The following is an 18291-nucleotide window of genomic DNA, read 5'->3' as shown; positions in this document are numbered from 1 at the left end:
GCCACCTTCTGACCAAAATTCCAAGGGGAAAGATCATTCTTCACAGCGCATTGTTGGGTTTAGATCTCCAGTCCCCGAGTTCTCTTGTTCAACATTAACTCTCCGTTGGTTTGCCTGTGGCCTGAATGGCATCTTCTTTGCCGTGTGTGTTCAGGGTGATCCTGGTCCAGCTGGTCCTTCCGGGAAGGATGGTCCACCGGGTCTCAGAGGATTCACTGGAGAGCGTGGACTTCCGGGACCCCTTGTAAGTACACCTTCTTGTTCTCAACTGTGCAAATCCCAAGAGATGTTTTGGTGCTGAGATGTAATGGTGAAACTTCATGGATATGTGTGATTCAGCTCCCAAAGTCAGTATCAAAAGTATAACTGCAAGTCAAGTCAAGTCAAGTCAAGTCAAGAGAGTTTATTGTCATGTGTCCCAGATAGGACAATGAAATTCCTGCTTTGCTTCAGCACAACAGAATATAGTAGGCATTGACTACAGAACAGATCATATCAGTATGTCCATATACTAATATATAAATATATACACACATCAATAGATAAGCAGATAAAGTGTAAATAAACAGATAATGGTCAATTAGTGCACAAAAATGCTGGAGAAACTCAGCGGGTGCAGCAGCATCTATGGAGCGAAGGAAATAGGCAACGTTTCGGCACGAAACGTTGCCTATTTCCTTCGCTTCATAGATGCTGCCTCACCCGCTGAGTTTCTCCAGCATTTTTGTCTACCTTCGATTTACCAGCATCTGCAGTTCTTTCTTAAACACAATGGTCTATTAGTGTTCAGAGATTTGTTTCAGTGGAGTTTAATAGCCTGATGGCTGTGGGGAAGCAGCTATTTCTGAACCTGGACGTTGCAGTCTTCAGGCTCCTGTACCTTCTACCTGAAGGTAGCGGGGAGATGAGTGTGTGGCCAGGATGGTGTGGGTCCTTGATGATGCTGCCAGCCTTTTTGAGGCAGCGACTGCGATAGATCCCCTCGATGGTAGGGAGGTCCTTGCATACTGCAATTCACGGCTATTTTTATAGAGGAGGAGGTGCCGTTACTCATCCGGATATAAAACATACCTGTCATGTGGCTGCAAAACCAAGTCAATGACGTTCACCTTCTTCGAGAATGGGTTTAGGAGATAGTGATCGTTTTGGGGTTACCATCACAAACCACGCACCATTCAATTCAGAGATCTATTCTTGCCTTGTCCCACCCTAGCTCAGTCTGATTAAACCTCATCTGGGCCCAACGTCTACGACCACAAGAAGCTGCTGACGTTACACCTATTCCTCAGGGTCTGTCTAAGCAGAGTTTGTACGTCCCTGTGACCTGCGTGGGTCCTTTCCTCCAGAGTGCTGAGTTACTCCAAAGACATTTTTGTGTCTATTTTAGTGCGCACGGGGATGTGGTCAGCATCTGACAGTTCCTTCCTAACCTGAAACTAAAACTGACTGTTACTTTTTGTCTGTCCACAGGGTCAGATCGGTCTGAAGGGCAGTGAAGGGCCTCCTGGTCCCCCAGGCTCGCTGGTAAGTGAGAGATAACCTGGACAAAGGATGCCCCAGATCCCAGGTGGATGCGGACACTGATGTTGCCAGGTGGTGGTTTCGTATCTCGCCTTCCACCTCCCGCACCCAATCAAATAGCATTTTCAATTGCCCCTTCGTTTCTGCTTTTACACCTGTGAACACATGTTTTACCAAAAATAAAATACACAAGAATTCGGATTTTCAGTCCCGTGTGCTGAAGGATTGGTCACTTTACCAAGGCAATGTCTAACTTTGAGACTGTTGTAAAATAAACATAGAAAATAGGTGCAGGAGGAGGCCATTCGGCCCTTTGAGCCAGCACCGCCATTCATTGTGATCATGGCTGATCATCCCCTATCAATAACCCGTGCCTGCCTTATCCCCATATCCCTTGATTCCACTAGCCCCTAGAGCTCTATCTAACTCTCTCTTAAATCCATCCAGTGACTTGGCCTCCACTGCCCTCTGTGGCAGGGAATTCCATAAATTCACAACTCTCTGGGTGAAAAAGTTTTTTTCTCACCTGAGTCTTAAATGACCTCCCCTTTATTCTAAGACTGTGTGGCCCCTGGTTCTGGACTCGCCCAACATTGGGAACATTTTTCCTGCATCTAGCTTGTCAAGTCCTTTTATAATTTTATATGTTTCTATAAGAACCCCGCCTCATCCTTCTAAACTCCAGTGAATACAAGCCTAGTCTTTTCAATCTTTGCTCATTTGACAGTCCCGCCATCCCAGGGATCAATCTCGTGAACCTATGCAGAAGAACTGCAGAAGAACATAGAATATGGATCAGGACAGCATCAGGTCCTAATAAACTAATCTCCTCTTTTGTAAATCTTCCACATATCTCCATTCCCTGCATATCCATGTGCCTATCTAAAAGTCTCTTCAATGCTTGTATTAATGCTGTCTCACAGCGCCAGAGACCGGGGTTCGATCCTGACCACGGGTGCTGTCTGTACGGAGTGACCACGTGTGGTTTCCCCAGATGCGTCGGTTTCCTCACACACACCAAAGTCGCGGCAGCTGCGCCAAAGATTGTACATTGTCCGTGGGGTGTGGGCTAGGCGTTTGTGTACGGGGATCGCTGGTCGGCACGGGCTCGGTGGGCCGAAGGGCCTGTTTCCGCGCTGTATCTCTAAAGCTAAAAACTTAAAACTAGAAGTCAGGCAAGTGGACCCCCCACCTTCCCCAGCAGAAGGGGCTCACATTGAACCACCCAGAGCTCGGCCCACCTCACAACCACCCCCAACCTGGACAATTAGTCAACAGAACGTGCAAACCCCTTCCATAATTGACCTGACAGGTTCAGGATTGTTGCTAATTATTAACCTTTAACCTCGCTGTTTTATTTTTCATCCAAGGGTTCACCAGGTGACCGTGGTTTAGCCGGCCCCGCTGGGCCCATTGGTCTCCCGGGGCGACCAGGACCTCAAGGACCACCAGGCCCTGCTGGTGAAAAGGGAACTCCCGTGAGTACAAGGTCTCGCGACTGAAACCGTGTAAACGCCGCGTGGTCGATGCAACGTACCGCGCTGTGCGTCAGCAGTCAGCAGTCAGCGTACACGACTCTGTCTACACTCGGTACACAACTCACTGTATATTACCTCCACAATCTTCGCCTTCACCTGTCTACAATATCACCACACTGGGTACCTGACCTGCTGTACGTCCACCACAACAGTCTACTGGCAGTACACTGCATGCCTGACTGCGGACATTGCCACTACACCTTGCACTGTCCACACCATTACTACACTGGCTACCTTGCACTGTCCACACTGTCACCCACACTGGCTACCTTGCACTGTCCACACTGTCACACACACTGGGCACCTTCCACTGTCCACACTGTCACCCACACTGGGCACCTTGCACTGTCCACACCATTACTACACTGGGCACCTTCCACTGTCCACACTGCCACCAGTGTTTCGGGACAATGATTCATTCCTTCATCATGAGGTGAAGGTTGAAGGGGTCTGAGAATCTAGAGGCATCAGTCGGCAGCCAGCGTTGTGCCGGTCGGTGTGTGCTGTACAGCGGTGGATTGTCACTGCTCCTGTCTCTGTTCCACGTGCAGGGTGAGAAAGGGCCTCAGGGGCCAGCCGGCCGGGATGGAATCCAGGGGCCAGTTGGCCTGCCAGGTCCAGCAGGATCAGCGGGTCTACCAGGTGAAGATGGAGACAAGGTGGGTACATGGGGAACACACTCCAAATGCAATGTGGGTTCGTGGGAAATACAAACTTGTGTTGTGGGAAGATAACAATGTAAAACTGGGCTGGTTCCACCAAGATGCAGCACAGAGCGCCACAGGAGATCCTTCTTCCCTGTGGCTATCAAACTGTACACCTCCTCCCCCCTTCTGTCGTGGGGTAGACTGACTCCCCTCCCCATCCCCATTCTTTGCACATCCCCAATCCTTTCCGCTTGTCACTTTAATTTAATGTTTCACATATCTGGTGTTTTATGATTATTGGCAGATCAATTTCCCTCCTGGGATAAAACAAGTTCTATTGTATCGCATCGTATGGTATCGTGCCCCTGTGGGGGTCCCTGGGGGTCAGGCCACACCTTGGGTCATCCACCTGGGCTCTTGAGGGACAAGGACAGTTGTCTGGCCATGGGGTTTCCCGGGTCCTGCTCACGGGCGTTCTGTATGTTTGCCATGATTCATTAAACGACTTCTGAACCTGCCTGGCCTCTGGCCTTTTCCTGACCTCATCCAGGCCACTACAACTACTCTGGGAACACCAGGTATTGGGGAAGGGGCTAAGACCATTTTCAAGGATGGCATCTGAACAAAGAGGGTGCAACTATCAGGAAAGATTATCAGTCTCCTCTCTGTGTAACTCTCTGGTAAACCTAGAGAAACATTTCTGGCTTGTAGAGACATCAGATCTATGGTCCATGAGTGTTTTCATCATTCATTGACCGACAGGGAATTCAAGAATAGCGACTTCATACTGGGACCAGTCAGCTGCGGGGAGACAATAGACAATAGGTGCGGGAGTAGGCCATTCGGCCCTTCGAGCCAGCACCGCCACAGCTGGTGTAGCCTCCGCTTCACAGCGCCAATGTTCCATGATCCACGTTCAATCCTGACCTCGAGTGCTGTCTGTGTGCAGTTTGCACATGCTCCTTTTGACCACGCTCCTCGCGTCCGGCGTCTCCTGCTCCCTCCTGCCTCCGCCGTCCGATGATCCTTCGGCCCCACTGGTTCTTGGTCCCACTGGCAGTGTTGAGGAGGGTTACGAAGGAGTGGTGCAGAGAATGAGGGCATTGGAGTTAATTCACGTAAGAAGGGATACTGGGCGTGTGTTATAGGGACTGAGATACTGGGAATGTGTTATAGGGACTGAGACACTGGGCGTGTGTTATAGGGACTGAGATACTGGGCGTGTGTTATAGGGACTGAGACACTGGGCGTGTGTTATAGGGACTGAGATACTGGGAATGTGTTATAGGGACTGAGACACTGGGCGTGTGTTATAGGGACTGAGACACTGGGAATGACTCGCGTTGGCAGATTTGAATCGTTTTCTTTTCACAGCTGACGATCTTTAATTGTTCCCTTTTTCTACCCCAAACAGGGTGAACCTGGAGAGCCGGGACAAAAGGGCAGCAAAGCTGACAAGGGTGAACAGGTAAGAATCGCCAACACTGAGCCGCCACTTGTTGTGAAAGTGACGCCCATTCCAAATGGGAGAGTCCTGGCCTCCCACCCAGCGGGGTTTGTCCGGCTCAGCCGGGCCGAGGTCCCACCACCGATTGTCCGCCGGACAATGTTCTCAGATCTAGTGGTGCACACACTGCCCCGTCAGCCCTGCCTGCATTGCAGGAAAGTATAACAGCCACCACTTGGACTTGGGGGCTCCGCCAGTCTAGGAAAAACCTCTCAGAGAGTCAATTCAGGAAGTTAGTCCCGACCTGAAGCATCACTTATCCAAGTATAATGCATTTCGTTGTCTCTGTACTGTACACTGACAATGACAATTAAAATTGAATCTGAATCTGAATCTGAATCTGAAGTTCTCCAGAGATGCTGCCTGACCCGCTGAGTTACAGCAGCATTTTATTTCCCATAGCATCTCCCAGCCATAACCCTGTGATGGAGTCTAACCAGTCATGAGATGGCTGGTTTGTTCACTAGATTCCGCCAATAGCAATGGGTTAAATCAGTGGTTCCCAACCTTTTTTAGCTCATGGCCCCCTTGGGATCTTTTAATTTTTCTGTGCCCCCCCCACCCCACCCCCTCCCTAACATTATTAGTGAAAAAAAAGTACTTCAATATTATAATACCTTCCATAAAAATATCAGTGTCTATTAATTGCACAAATATTCTCTTTTATTCTATTCCACAAACATCAAAAATATTTCAACTACGTAGATTTAAATTTATTAGAACTGAAATTTAGGAGGCAACAGGGTGGTAGTTCTGTGGCCCCCTTCGTTGAACCGGTGGCCCCCTAAATCCCAACATTTTTCTGTGGCCTCCCCCTGAAATTTGCCATGATGGCCCCTGGTTGGGAATCACTGGGCTAAATGACCGGGATTTGGAATAACAATAGGTTGTGAATAACTATTGATGAGGTTGATCAGCGTTGATCAGCTCCCCTCTTTGCCAAGTTAGTGTCATCGATCATTTTCACTTGAGGAAGAAGACTGGAGGATTGAGGAAGCTTCTGTCTTGTCCCAGAGATGAGACTGGGAGCACAGAACGCTCACATCAGGATGAATCACTCCAGTCTCTTTGCGGATCGAACCCAGAGTCTTCCGAATTTGGGATGTGAAGGAAATTCCCAGTAAGTCATAGGCGACACATTACGAGGTCTTGTTCACTGGGATAATAAGATGAGTCTGATGTCCCTGGTTGGGTAGCTTGATGTAGCCCCACATGGTCACCATATGATCACTGGTTAAAATAATAAACCCATCCAAACACTGTCCACAAAGCCCTGCAAAGGATCATTGATTGATTATATGTTAGCATATGTGGCATGTCACAGTGAAACCATACACAAAGTATGCAAAGGGTCGCCACGTATAGGGCGCCTACAGTTACAAAGTAGCAGAGAGATTTGGACCAAACACGGGCAGGTGGGACATGTTGGTCGGTGTGGGCAAGTTGGGCCGAAGGGCCTGTTAACGCTACCTCAGAAGGTGGTGGGTTGAAATCCTGATCCAGAGACCTGAGCTGTGGGCTGGCACTCCGGAGCTGAGGCCGGCTCATTCCATCTTTCACACGAGGCGTTAAACAGATGTCTGTCTATTCTCGCCGGTGAACATACACATCCCATGGCACTATTTCAAAGCAAAAGCAGGGGAGCCCTTCCCTGCAGCCCAGGCACCACTTACCCATCAATCAATGTTATTGAAGCAGATAATCCCACTAGCTGTATTTCCTGTAACATTAACTACACATCAGATATGCGGCAGTGGCTGTAAATCACTCTCAGATGTCCCAGTAGCAGGAGAAGCACTACACAAATAAAAATATTCCTGGTGTGGAAGAGCTGAGGGAAAAAATATAGCCTTTAACTAAAATGGTTTTGCAACTAGGAGAGTATGGTGGCACAGCGGTAGAGTTGCTGCCTTACAGCGCCAGAGTACTAGGTTCAATCCTGACTACGGGTGCTGTCTTTACAGAGTTTGTACATTCTACCCGTGACCGCGTGTGTTTTATCCGGGTGCTCCGGTTTCCTCCCACATCCCAAAGACGTACATGTTTGTCGGTTAATTGGCTTTGGTAAAGATTGCAGATTGTCCCGAGTGTGTGGAGACGGTGTTAGTGTACGGGCGATCGCTGGTCGGCGCGGACCCAGTGGGCGGAGGGGCCTGTATCTGCGCCGAATATCTAAACTAAACTCACTGGGAGAGTAGGTTTCAGCATTGAGAAGCGGCCAACTCTTGGGCTCAAGATAAGTGTATGTGGCCCCAATCGAGGAGTGATCCCAGCTTAACTGGAGTCCGCCGTGGAGATCCTTAAATGAGATCATTCCACGGCTTCATTCCATTACTTGTGCTTCGTGACTTTCACGTGGTGCTTTCATCCCAGCCTGGATACAAAATGGTGAATGTATCCATCCACCAAATAGGCCAAAGTGCATTATTTGTCACAGTTAAATTCATTTTGCATATTATTTCACATGCAGACACCGCCATGTTTTGGCACCAATTCCAAAGCCTGGTCGGCCCACCTGCTTGATGTACTGGAGCAGTTCCCGTGACCCGACGTCCCTCTCGTCTCCCCGTCCGGGCCAACTTTGTGTCCCAAAGGCACCTCCTGCTTCCGACCTTGATGGCGCTGGAGGCAATACTCCGGTTCACCTTCCCACCGGCACTTGCTCCTCACATACGACGTCTCCAACTCCCGACGAGCCTTCGGGCAGGTCCGCGCTCCGACGAGCCTTTGCGTCATCCGCAATTCCACGACCTGCCTGTTAAATCCGGCTGCTTTTCCTCTCTGCTTATTCCTGTGGTTAAACCCACAGTTGAATTCTAACCCCCAAGTTGTCCCAAAGATCGGGGGGTAAGAGGGTGAAGGTCTGCTGGAACTCTCGTTAATCCACATTAATGTGAGCAGAAGAGCTGCGGGCACAGCAACAATGGCACAAATGGTCGTCCGATGCAAATGGATCTGCCCCAGTCTTGTTGGTGTGACCCCGTGTAACGACCCCGTGTAACGTTCACCATTAACTTTCGGATCTTCTCTTTACAGGGTCCACCAGGTCCATCAGGTCCTCAAGGCCCCATTGGACAACCCGGACCAGCTGTGAGTACAGTCGCCATTCCTCGCACCTCCACGATTTCCTGAGCAGCGGAGTTTTACGGTGAGAGTACTGACTTGCCCTGCCTTGCTTGTGTTTTAGGGTGCTGATGGTGAACCTGGTCCCAGAGGGCAGCAAGGTCTCTTTGGCCAGAAAGGTGATGAAGGCCCAAGGGGTTTCCTGGGACCTCCTGGTCCAGTTGGTCTGCAGGTATGTTGCTGAAAGTCTTCTAGCGTCGATCCTTGCAATACACCACCATGTAGATTGAAACGCTGCACTGCCCATTCATTTCAGAACCTTTGTTGCTGTAGCTGATAAAATCTTGAATGAAATCAAAGTGGAGATTTGTAATGAACTGTAGACAAATGAAGTCTCTTACCTCTAAAAGTTGTAGGCTTCTGACTCAAAACCTCAACTATCCTTTTTCTTTATAAATGCCGCCTGACCCACTGAGTTACACCTTCATTTTGTGTCTATCTTCGGCACTTTTCTTACTACTAATTCGGTATCAGTCGATGGAAGGTGCAGAACCCTTGCCTGTCAGAAGATAGTCATTTTCAGAAGAGGGACGGTAAGGATTTATTTTGGGGGGAGGGGGGGGAGGAAGAAAGGCAATGATATCAGCTGTTACCATGTGTAATATTATTGAGAATCATTCCCACCATTTGTCTTAGCAAAGCTACTAGCAACATCAGAAACATCCAAGGGATGTACTTAGAATCCCAATAAAAGCTGGTCTTTCAGAACATTATATCAATGGCAACAATATATGGCAACTGGGATAAACCTGGGCTCTAGGGTGACTCGACTGTAGTTTTCAAGATGGTAAAGTGGGGACTGATGGGGCTGATGCATTATTATGTACTGCAGATATTGGGGGGGCAGGGGTGTAGGGAAAAGGGAGGTGCCATTAATCAGAAGATGACAGGTATGCCTAGGCAGCAAAGCATCCCACTCCTCTCCCTATGTCTTCATTCTCTGCTGTTTGATGATTTGATGCTCACTACTATTGCTTTCTTTATTGGAGGAGGTGAGACGTGTCTCGGGTGAGGGGAGGTTCAGTGGGAGGGTGGAGCATGGGCGGCAAACCTTGTCGTTTGGGAGCCGTTGTTCATTGCCTTCATCCACCATGCCTCTGCACCCTCCCCACCGCTCCCTGCCCCGCCCCTCCCCACCACACCCCCATCCCACCCCACCCCCCGCTCCACACCCCGCCCCACTCCCCACCCCCACCCCCCACCCCACCCCAACACCCCCGCCCCACTCCCCACCCCACCCCACCCCCACTGCTCCACCACCCCTCCCCACCCCACCCCACCCCATCCCACCACTTACCACCCCGCCCCACCCCACCCTGCTGCTCCCACACCCCACCCCACCCCCACCAGAACCCCACCCCACCCCACCCTGCCTTCCCCACCCACCCCCCCCACCCTCCCCACCCCCATCCCACCCACCACCCTGCCCCCGCCCCACCCTGCTGCTCCACCCCACCCCCACCCCACCCCACCCCACCCATTCCCCATTCCACCCCACCCTGCCATTCCCCACCCCACCCCACCCCACCCCCCCCCCGCTGTTCTCCGCAACTCCACCCACCTCCCACTCTCCTACCCCTCGCCCCCGGCTCCTGCAAAGGCCAGGGCGGGCAGTGCCACCCATGGGAAGGACCCGGCACGTGGTCCTTCAGAACATGTGATCAGTGACAACATTGTACGGCTACTGGGATCAGGGTGGTGGCAGGGACGAGCCGCATTGGCCCTGTGGCAGACTGCAGAGATAATAACCATGGAACATTCACATCTCTTCCAGGGGCTACCTGGCTCTCAGGGTGAGAAGGGCGAGACAGGGGACGTCGGGCCTATGGTGAGTGCGGGCACCTTAATGCCGTCTGCAGAAGCTTTCTTATCATTGAAGTTGTTTCAAAGACCAGTGATGGTCCTTTCACTGACTCGTCCAATGTTTTTCTTTATCAGGGTCCACCTGGACCACCAGGACCCAGAGGTCCCTCTGGCTCCCCAGGGGCAGATGTAAGTAGTCGCTCCTTTCAACTCTTTTATCTTCCACAGCAACCTTGAAGGGAAACTGATCCAGTCTGCGTGCCATTCCACACCTTTCCTCCTTGCTGGCAGATCCTTCAGTTTAGCTATGCCACTGCCAAAATGCAAGATTCACTCACAGAAGCAGAGAAAATAGGGGCAGGAGTAGGCCATTCGGCCCTTCGAGCCAGCACCACCATTCAATATGATCATGGCTGGTCGACAAAAGTGCTGGAGAAACTCAGCGGGTGCAGCAGCATCTAAGGAGCGAAGGAAATAGGCAACGTTTCGGGCCGAAACCCTTGGGTTTCGGCCCGAAACGTTGCCTATTTCCGTCGCTCATTAGATGCTGCTGCACCCGCTGAGTTTCTCCAGCACTTTTGTCTACCTTCGATTTTCCAGCATCTGCAGTTCCTTCTTAAACAATATGATCATGGCTGATCATCCAGGATCAGTACCCCGTTCCTGCTATTTCCTTGATTCCAATAACCCCAAGAGCTCTATCTAACCCTCTCTTGAAAACATCCAGTGAATTGGCCTCCACTGCCTTCTGCGGCAGAGAATTCCGCAGATGCACAACTCTCTGGGTGGAAAGGTTTTTCCTCATCTCAGTCCTACATAGCCTACCCCTCATTCTTAAACTGTGACCCCTGGGATCTGGACTCCCCCAACATGGGGAACATTTTTCCTGCATCTAGCCTGTCCAATCCCTTAAGCCTTACCAAAAACTAGAATGGTGACGGACTGCTGGAAGTTGGTAACCATGTTGGCATGGTGGAGACCAGTGAATGTGTAGGATGGAGTTTCCCTTACAATAGGGTCTCTTGCTTGGGTGACTCAAGAGTGGGAGACAGTGTGTAAAGGGCCTGTCCCACTAACGCAACTTTTCAGCGACTATCTCCGACCTTCAAGCTCGAGGGCACTCGCCTGACAAACCTCGAGCTGGATAGACCGTCAGCGATGAAACCGCGAACTGGATTGACCGTCAGCACACACACACACACACACACACACACACATCGCAAAGGCGGGGGCCAGGGAAAGCGGGGGAGCGCTGTCTGAAATTCACACCCGCGATGAACAGGAAAGTAAAAGACGGCTGGCACAGTGTACGGTAAGTCCTTTAGCGAGCGGAGAGAAAGGGGGGGAGAAGGAGTGGAGACACTTTTAAGAAGCCGGACAACTTTTAATAAAGTTTAGCGGGCATTTAACATTACCGGTCGGTTTTCCTTGGTTCTGAAAACTCCATTGAGCCAATTAAAATGCCCGGTCAGCGAAGGAGATTGCCTACGGCTGCCCTCGACTGCGTATAATTACATCGCGACCTGACTACCACTGCTCTACGAGTTCGAAAGAACCAATTTTTACTCGACCAAACAGAGGAAAGCGACTATGCGGGAACTTCCCTCGAGCATGAAGGAGATTTACAGTGACCTCCTAGGACCACGTGTCGACCATGCTGCGAGTTTGAGTCGAGCGTAAACGTTTCTAAACACGCACATTAGGTCCCCGCAATGGGACAGCCCCTTAAGGGAGTTTGGAAAACACCACAGAGCACAGAGATACAGCAAATTTGCAACTCCTGACCTGAATAAAGGCATGGCATTTACAGCAGGGAAGGACTTTGTGAACATTAGTCAAAGCTCCCCACTGTGGTTGCTCCAATGGTGTTGTACTCAGGTGAATTATGATCGCACAAGCAGGCTCTAAAATAGAACATTGACGTGCAGGACATACGCTGCATGCATACGGTGACCTGAATGCCAATGTTTAGATTGAATCTTGCACTTCAGCTCCCAATCTGCTTTCACATCTAAAGAAGGGTCTCGACCCGAAACGTCACCCATTCCTTCTCTCCAGAGATGCTGCATCCAGGATTTACTGCAGCATTTTGTGTCCACCTTCGATTTAAACCAGCATCTGCAGTTCTTTCCTACACATACTGCTTTAACATCTGATATGTTCTTCCCATTGCAGGGTCCACAAGGTCCTGCAGGGGGGATCGGGAACCCTGGAGCTGTGGGCGAGAAGGTAACTGCCTCACTTCATTCTTGCCTTGCATCAGTATCTGAAAGCTGCTCACAGTCTGTCTCTCCCAGTGGGGATCATCAAGTTATGCCTCCCATTGATAGTATTATTGGTGGTCATTCGGTCTGGCACGCTATCACTCTTTGGAATCGCACGGCAGCCCAGTGGTAGAGTTGCTGCCTTGCTGCACCAGAGACCCAGGTTCGATCCTGACTGCGGGTGCTGTCTGTACGGAGTTTGTACGTTCTCCCCGTGACCACGTGGGTTTTCTCCGGGTGCTCCGGTTTCCTCCCACACTCCCAAAGACGTTCAGGTTTGTAAAGACGTTAATTGGCTTTGGTAAAAATTGTAAATTGTCCCCAGTATGCAGTGTGTGTGTGTGCTAGTGTAACGGGGATCGCTGGATGGCACAACTTGGTGAGCCAAAGGGTCTGTTTCCATGCTGTATCTCTAAACTACACCAAGCACACTGTTACTGATAACCATTGATACTAGCATGCATTTACTGTTATCTACTGGGATTGATGGCACATTAGTACTGTTAACCACACAGATTGGCACACATTGTTAATCATTAAGACTAGTGCAGTGTTACTGCTGACATTGTGTCCTTCCATGGGTCTCTCTCGAATGTTAGTTAGTATGTTCTTGTAGATTCTGCTTTGATTTCTTTGATTCCCCACCCTAGTCCACTTGCTAATTTCACCATTCGTACTCCTTCATTATCACCTCGTGCCCTGCCAACAATGGACCATTGTGGGCTCCACCTGTCCTGCGTCATCGATGCAGGCTCTGCTTTGTTCAGTACCTTCCCTATCTCCAGTGTCCCCCCTCTCCCCCCCTCTCTGACTCTCAGTCTGATGAAGGGTCTCGAACCGAAACAGCATCTATTCCTTTTCTCCAGAGATGCTGCCTGACCCGCAGAGTAACTCCAGCCGCTTGTGTCTCTCTTCTGCTTTGACTGAGTTCACTCTCCCTTCACTCTGTGTGTTTCTCTGCAGGGTGACTCTGGCGAACCTGGTGCCCCTGGACCTGTGGGATACATTGGCCAACCGGTAAGTACTCTGCTCTCCTCTCTTTAACGTCCAATATCGCGTGGCCAAGCACTTCAACTAGACGTAGGGAGGCGTGTCCTGTACGGGTTCCTCCTCCACACCCTGCACCTCCTTGCCCTGGTCCACCGTCCAGCCACTAAGTGGCGGTCGGTGTTGCCTTCCGGTCGCGAGGGGAGCCTGCAGTGGGGGTCCCTCTACGCAGGGATTTCCCCCTCTACATCGGGGACCTGGGGTGGAGGGTATTGCACGGAGGAGTCCCCTTGCAACCTGTTTCTCTCACGCCTGCCACTGCTGCGGGCTGGAAGAGTCTGTGAATCACGTGTTCCACGGAGTGTGTGAGGCTGCAGCCACTGTTCCAATACCTAAAGGGGCTGCTCCTTCTGGCTGCACTTCACACCCACCCATCTTTGGACACCCTGTGCGTAGGGTAGAGGGTAGGGCCGAAGATGTCCTGGTTGGGTTGCTCCTGGGCCTGGCCAAGCTGGCCATCCGCGAGTCACAACGCCAGGCGGTGGAGGACTCTGCCCGAGCCGGCTGCCTGCCCCTTTTCCGGGGATACGTCTGTGCCCGGGTGGTTTTAGAAAGGGACTGCACACTGTCCACGGGTGCCCTGGGCCTGGGGGAGTTCTGGGATCACTGGGAACCAGGGGGAGGTAGAGGGTATCCTCAATAGAATGGGGATATACCGATATAATATTGAAGAATATCTGTTTATTTTGTATTATGGTGGTGGGTTTGTGTGTATTTTTTGTAAATGGCTAATTTAAAAAAAAAATTGTACGATAAAAATAAAAAATAAAGATGTTATAAAACAGTGCAATGCACCCTCTACACTGAAATGTCTGGTACAGATGGGTTTGAAATGGATCCGATCCCGAGTTGTATTGCCTCGTTCTGTGCAGCTGAAGAGTTTCCTTTGCCGTCCACAGGGATCAAGGGGTGAGCGTGGGGAGAAAGGTGAATCGGGGCCGTCCGGTGCTGCTGGTCCCCCGGGACCGAAAGGTCCACCTGGAGACGATGGGCCGAAGGGCAGCCCCGTGAGTATCTTCAAACCCCCCCTCCCTCCAGCCTCACACACACCATCCTCACCTCCTCTGTCCACTCCATCCCTCTGAACCTCCATCCAACCCCCCCCCCCCCAAAAAACTCTCCATTGCTGTTTCCTCGAGTAAAACATAGAAACATAGAAAAGAGGTGCAGGAGTAGAGGCCGTTCGGCCCTTCCTGCCTGCACCGCCATTCAATATGATCATGGCTGATCATCCATCTCAGTATCCCATCCCTGCCTTCTCTCCATACCCCCTGATCCCTTTAGCCACAAGGGCCACATCTAACTCCCTCTTAAATATAGCCAATGAACTGTGGCCTCAACTACCTTCTGTGGTAGAGAATTCCGCAGATTCACCACTCTCGGTGTGAAAAATGATTTTCTCATCTCGGTCCTAAAAGACTTCCCTCTTATCCTTAAACTGTGTGACCCCTAGTTCTGGACTTCCCCAACATCGGGAACAATCTTCCTGCATCTAGCCTGGCCAACCCCTTAAGAATTTTGTAAGTTTCTATAAGATCCCCCCTCAATCTTCTAAATTCTAGCGAGCACAAGCCAAGTCTTTCTTCATATGAGTACAATCAGTACTGACAGCCTTTCCTTCAGTTTTTTAGGCTCTGCACTCACTGCCTTGTGGAGCCGTTCACAGGAAATATCTAATTAAATTCCAACCATTTCTCCCAAGCCCGGCAAATTAACTGCCTCAAACTCACATCCAATTAACTTTGGAGAGTTCCAATGGGATTAGATTCCCCTTCAGTTTCCACGAGTCTATTACACCTCTCCGTGTTATCCTAATACGATCCCCAGTTCTCTGGCCAATTACAGCTATTTCCAATCCGTCATCTCTGTCAGGTTATCCGTGCACTAGGCAGAGGAGAAGCTCTCCCTTGTTGCACCATTCAAGTCCGTCAGCTTTTTGAATAGCATCTGCGGTGTAAGGAAAACAATCGCTGCTTCTCTCCGCTCACCGAATAACTAAAGTCCCTCGCCCTTGGTGACATCTCAGTAAATTACTTTTTGTTCCCTTACAATGTCTCGTCATCTCTTCCAGAAGTGTGGGGCCCTGTAGAACAGTACAGCCTGCAGTGTCCATGCTACTAAGTTAAACGCATCTCCTCTGCCTGCACGTGATCCATATCCCTCCATTCCCTGCATATCCTTGTGCCTGTCTAAAAGCCTCTTAAACACCACTATCACATCTACCTCCACCACCACCCCTGGCAGCGGCTTCCTGGTACCCACCACTCTCTGTGTCTAAAAATAAACTTGCTCCTCACCCTCCTTTAAACTTCTCCCCTCTCCCCTCATAGCTATTCCATCTAGCCTTTGACATTTCCACCCTGGAAACATGTTTCTATACCTCTAATAATGTTATATACTTCTCTCTGGTCTCCTCTCAACCTCCAATGTAACCTTGACATTATAATTATTCTGTTCAATGTCTATATTTGGAATGTCAAACATAAAGACCACAAGATGCAGGAGCAGAATTATTCGAGTCTACTCTGCCATTCCATCGTGGCTGATCTGTTTTTCCTCCCCATTCTCCTGCCTTCTCCCTGTAACCTTAGGCAACCCTTCCTAAGCAACAGCCTATCGATCTTTGCTTTAAAAATACACAATGTTTTGGCCCCCCACAGACATCTGTGGCAATGACTTCCACAGGTTCACCACCCTCGGGCTAAAGAAATTCCTCTTCGTCTCCATTCCATAACAACGTCCTTTTATTCTGACACAGTGCCCGCTGGTTCCAGACTGCACAGTGGTGACACATAGGACAGCGGTAGAGTTGCTGCCTTACAGTATCAGAGACCCGGGTTCAATCCTGACTTATGGATGCTGTCTGTACGGAGTTTGCATGTTCTCCCCTGTGGCCCCATGGGCTTTCCCCGGGTGCTCAGGTTGCGCCCCACATTCCAAAAAACGTACAAATTTGTAGGTTAATTGACTTCAGTAAAAATTGTAAATTGTCCCTAATGCATAGGATCGGGCTAGTATACAGGGATCGCTGGCCAGCACAGACTCGGTGGGCCGAAGGGCCTGTTTCCACGCTGGATCTCTAAACTAAACTAGACTAAACGCTCTCATTACTGGAAACCCCCTTTCCACATCCACTCTATCTAGCCTTTCATTATCCAATAGGTTTCAAAATAGCACAAAGACTGATCAACTACCCTAGCTGCTTCAACTTTGTGGAGATAGAAAATATTTGCCCTTCTAGTTGTCTTTATCCTTCCTCTCCATTTTGTTTCTCCCAAGTGCTTCATTCCACGTACACTCCTGCATTAAATTGCATTGCATTGCATCCGTTACCTCTATGTGTCAGCTCTTTGTTCTCTGGAGGTTCGCTGGATCTCACTAGCTTCCCTCCTGTACAACTAATTGATTGGGCATTGGGCCCAACCTGCATGAGCGTGTTTGCTCCTTGTGCCTCTGGAAGTGCAATGCATGGTTTCTAACCTGTATCTCAATTTCTGTATAGTGGACTGCCAAATTTTGTATTGCACACAAACTTCCTGAACCAATGCCAAGCCATTAAGAAAGGCAAATGGCTTCATAATTTACCCTGGGGAGTAATTGTGTTACATATTTCCCATCAGAAAGAAAGATATCCATCTATCGCCCCTCTCTGTGTCTTATTTCCACCCCTGCAGTTTTCATTCTACAAGTACCACTGCCCATTTAATCCTGTCCAATATTTTCTCACTGTCTATTTGAAAAGTTGTTCAAGGCCTTTTGAAGGTGGGTGGTTAAAACATCCACAGCACTCATCAACACCCACTCTCATTCCTTTATCGGTCCCTAATTGTGAGTTCCTGACCTCTGCCAACAAAAGTTATGATTTTCTCCAAAGATTTTGCTTCGATAAGCATTTCGCCTGTACTTTGTGCTTCCTTCCCGTGGAGGCTTGCCAGCCTTGCACCCATCATCTCTCCTCATCAGAGCAAGTTCTTAATGGCCGCAGTAAAGGGCAAGTGTTCTCTTATTGGACTATTACACTGGGTGCTTCTGCACACCATCCCCTCAGCACCCCAGTCCCACCCCTGCACCCATTGCCCCATCTCTTCTTCCTCTCAAATTCTGTGATCCCCCCCTTTTGGACGCCAGGACTTTAATCCAATGTCAAGTCAACCCAGTCTGAAGAAGGGTTTCGGCCCGAAACGTTGCCAATTTCCTTCGCTCCATAGATGCTGCTGCACCCGCTGAGTTTCACCAGCACTTTTGTCTACCTTCGATTTTCCAGCATCTGCAGTTCCTTCTTAAACACTCAGTCCCCGGCCCTACTGTGGACTCCCTCCGCTCAAAGGTTTGGCCAGGCACAGAATTAAAAGCTGGTCTGAACCCAACCTGAGTACAAGAGCTTCTCCCCTTCCTCACAAATTCTTTTTAGTTCCAGGACTTTTAGCCAATGTCAAAACACTCCATCCTTCATTCTACTGTGGACTGCCAAGAGAGAGTTAGTTAGAGCTCTTAAAGATAGAGAGGTCGGGGGATATGGGGAGAAGGCAGGAACAGGGTACTGATTGTGGATGATCGGACATGATCACAGTGAATGGCGGTGCTGGACGGGCCAAATGGCCTACTCCTGCACCTATTGTCTATGGTCTATTGCCTATTGACTCCCTTCTTTCAAACGTTTGTCAGGGTACAGAATTAAAACCGAGTCCCAACCCGAGTCCAAGGGCTTCCCAAATGGTCGCCCATTCCTTCTCTCCAGAGATGCTGCCTCACCCCGCTGAGTTGTGTCAGCATTTTGTGTCTACCTCCAAGGGCTTCTAATCTCTTCCCATACCCATCCTGCCCATTGCCATAAACTTGAC

The 18291-nt window shown here is 49.9% G+C and overlaps 1 protein-coding gene across 2 annotated transcripts in view; it reads left to right on the top strand.

Moving 5' to 3' along the window:
* The window catches only part of col5a1 (procollagen, type V, alpha 1), a 210694-nt gene that overhangs the window by 168794 nt on the left and 23609 nt on the right, over positions 1-18291 (top strand). For both annotated transcript variants that reach the window (XM_055660305.1, XM_055660304.1), the window contains exons 40-51: positions 155-244; positions 1471-1524; positions 2892-2999; positions 3611-3718; positions 5121-5174; positions 8250-8303; positions 8401-8508; positions 10111-10164; positions 10275-10328; positions 12315-12368; positions 13367-13420; positions 14350-14457. In XM_055660305.1, coding sequence (XP_055516280.1) covers positions 155-244; positions 1471-1524; positions 2892-2999; positions 3611-3718; positions 5121-5174; positions 8250-8303; positions 8401-8508; positions 10111-10164; positions 10275-10328; positions 12315-12368; positions 13367-13420; positions 14350-14457 — 900 coding nt within the window. The remainder of the gene's footprint in view (positions 1-154; positions 245-1470; positions 1525-2891; positions 3000-3610; positions 3719-5120; positions 5175-8249; positions 8304-8400; positions 8509-10110; positions 10165-10274; positions 10329-12314; positions 12369-13366; positions 13421-14349; positions 14458-18291) is intronic.

Source organism: Leucoraja erinacea, chromosome 31 (assembly GCF_028641065.1).
Source record: "Leucoraja erinacea ecotype New England chromosome 31, Leri_hhj_1, whole genome shotgun sequence".
Lineage (NCBI taxonomy): Eukaryota > Metazoa > Chordata > Chondrichthyes > Rajiformes > Rajidae > Leucoraja > Leucoraja erinaceus.
The sequence above is the reverse complement of the archived record's forward strand: the minus strand, read 5'-3'. Positions and strand labels throughout refer to the sequence as shown.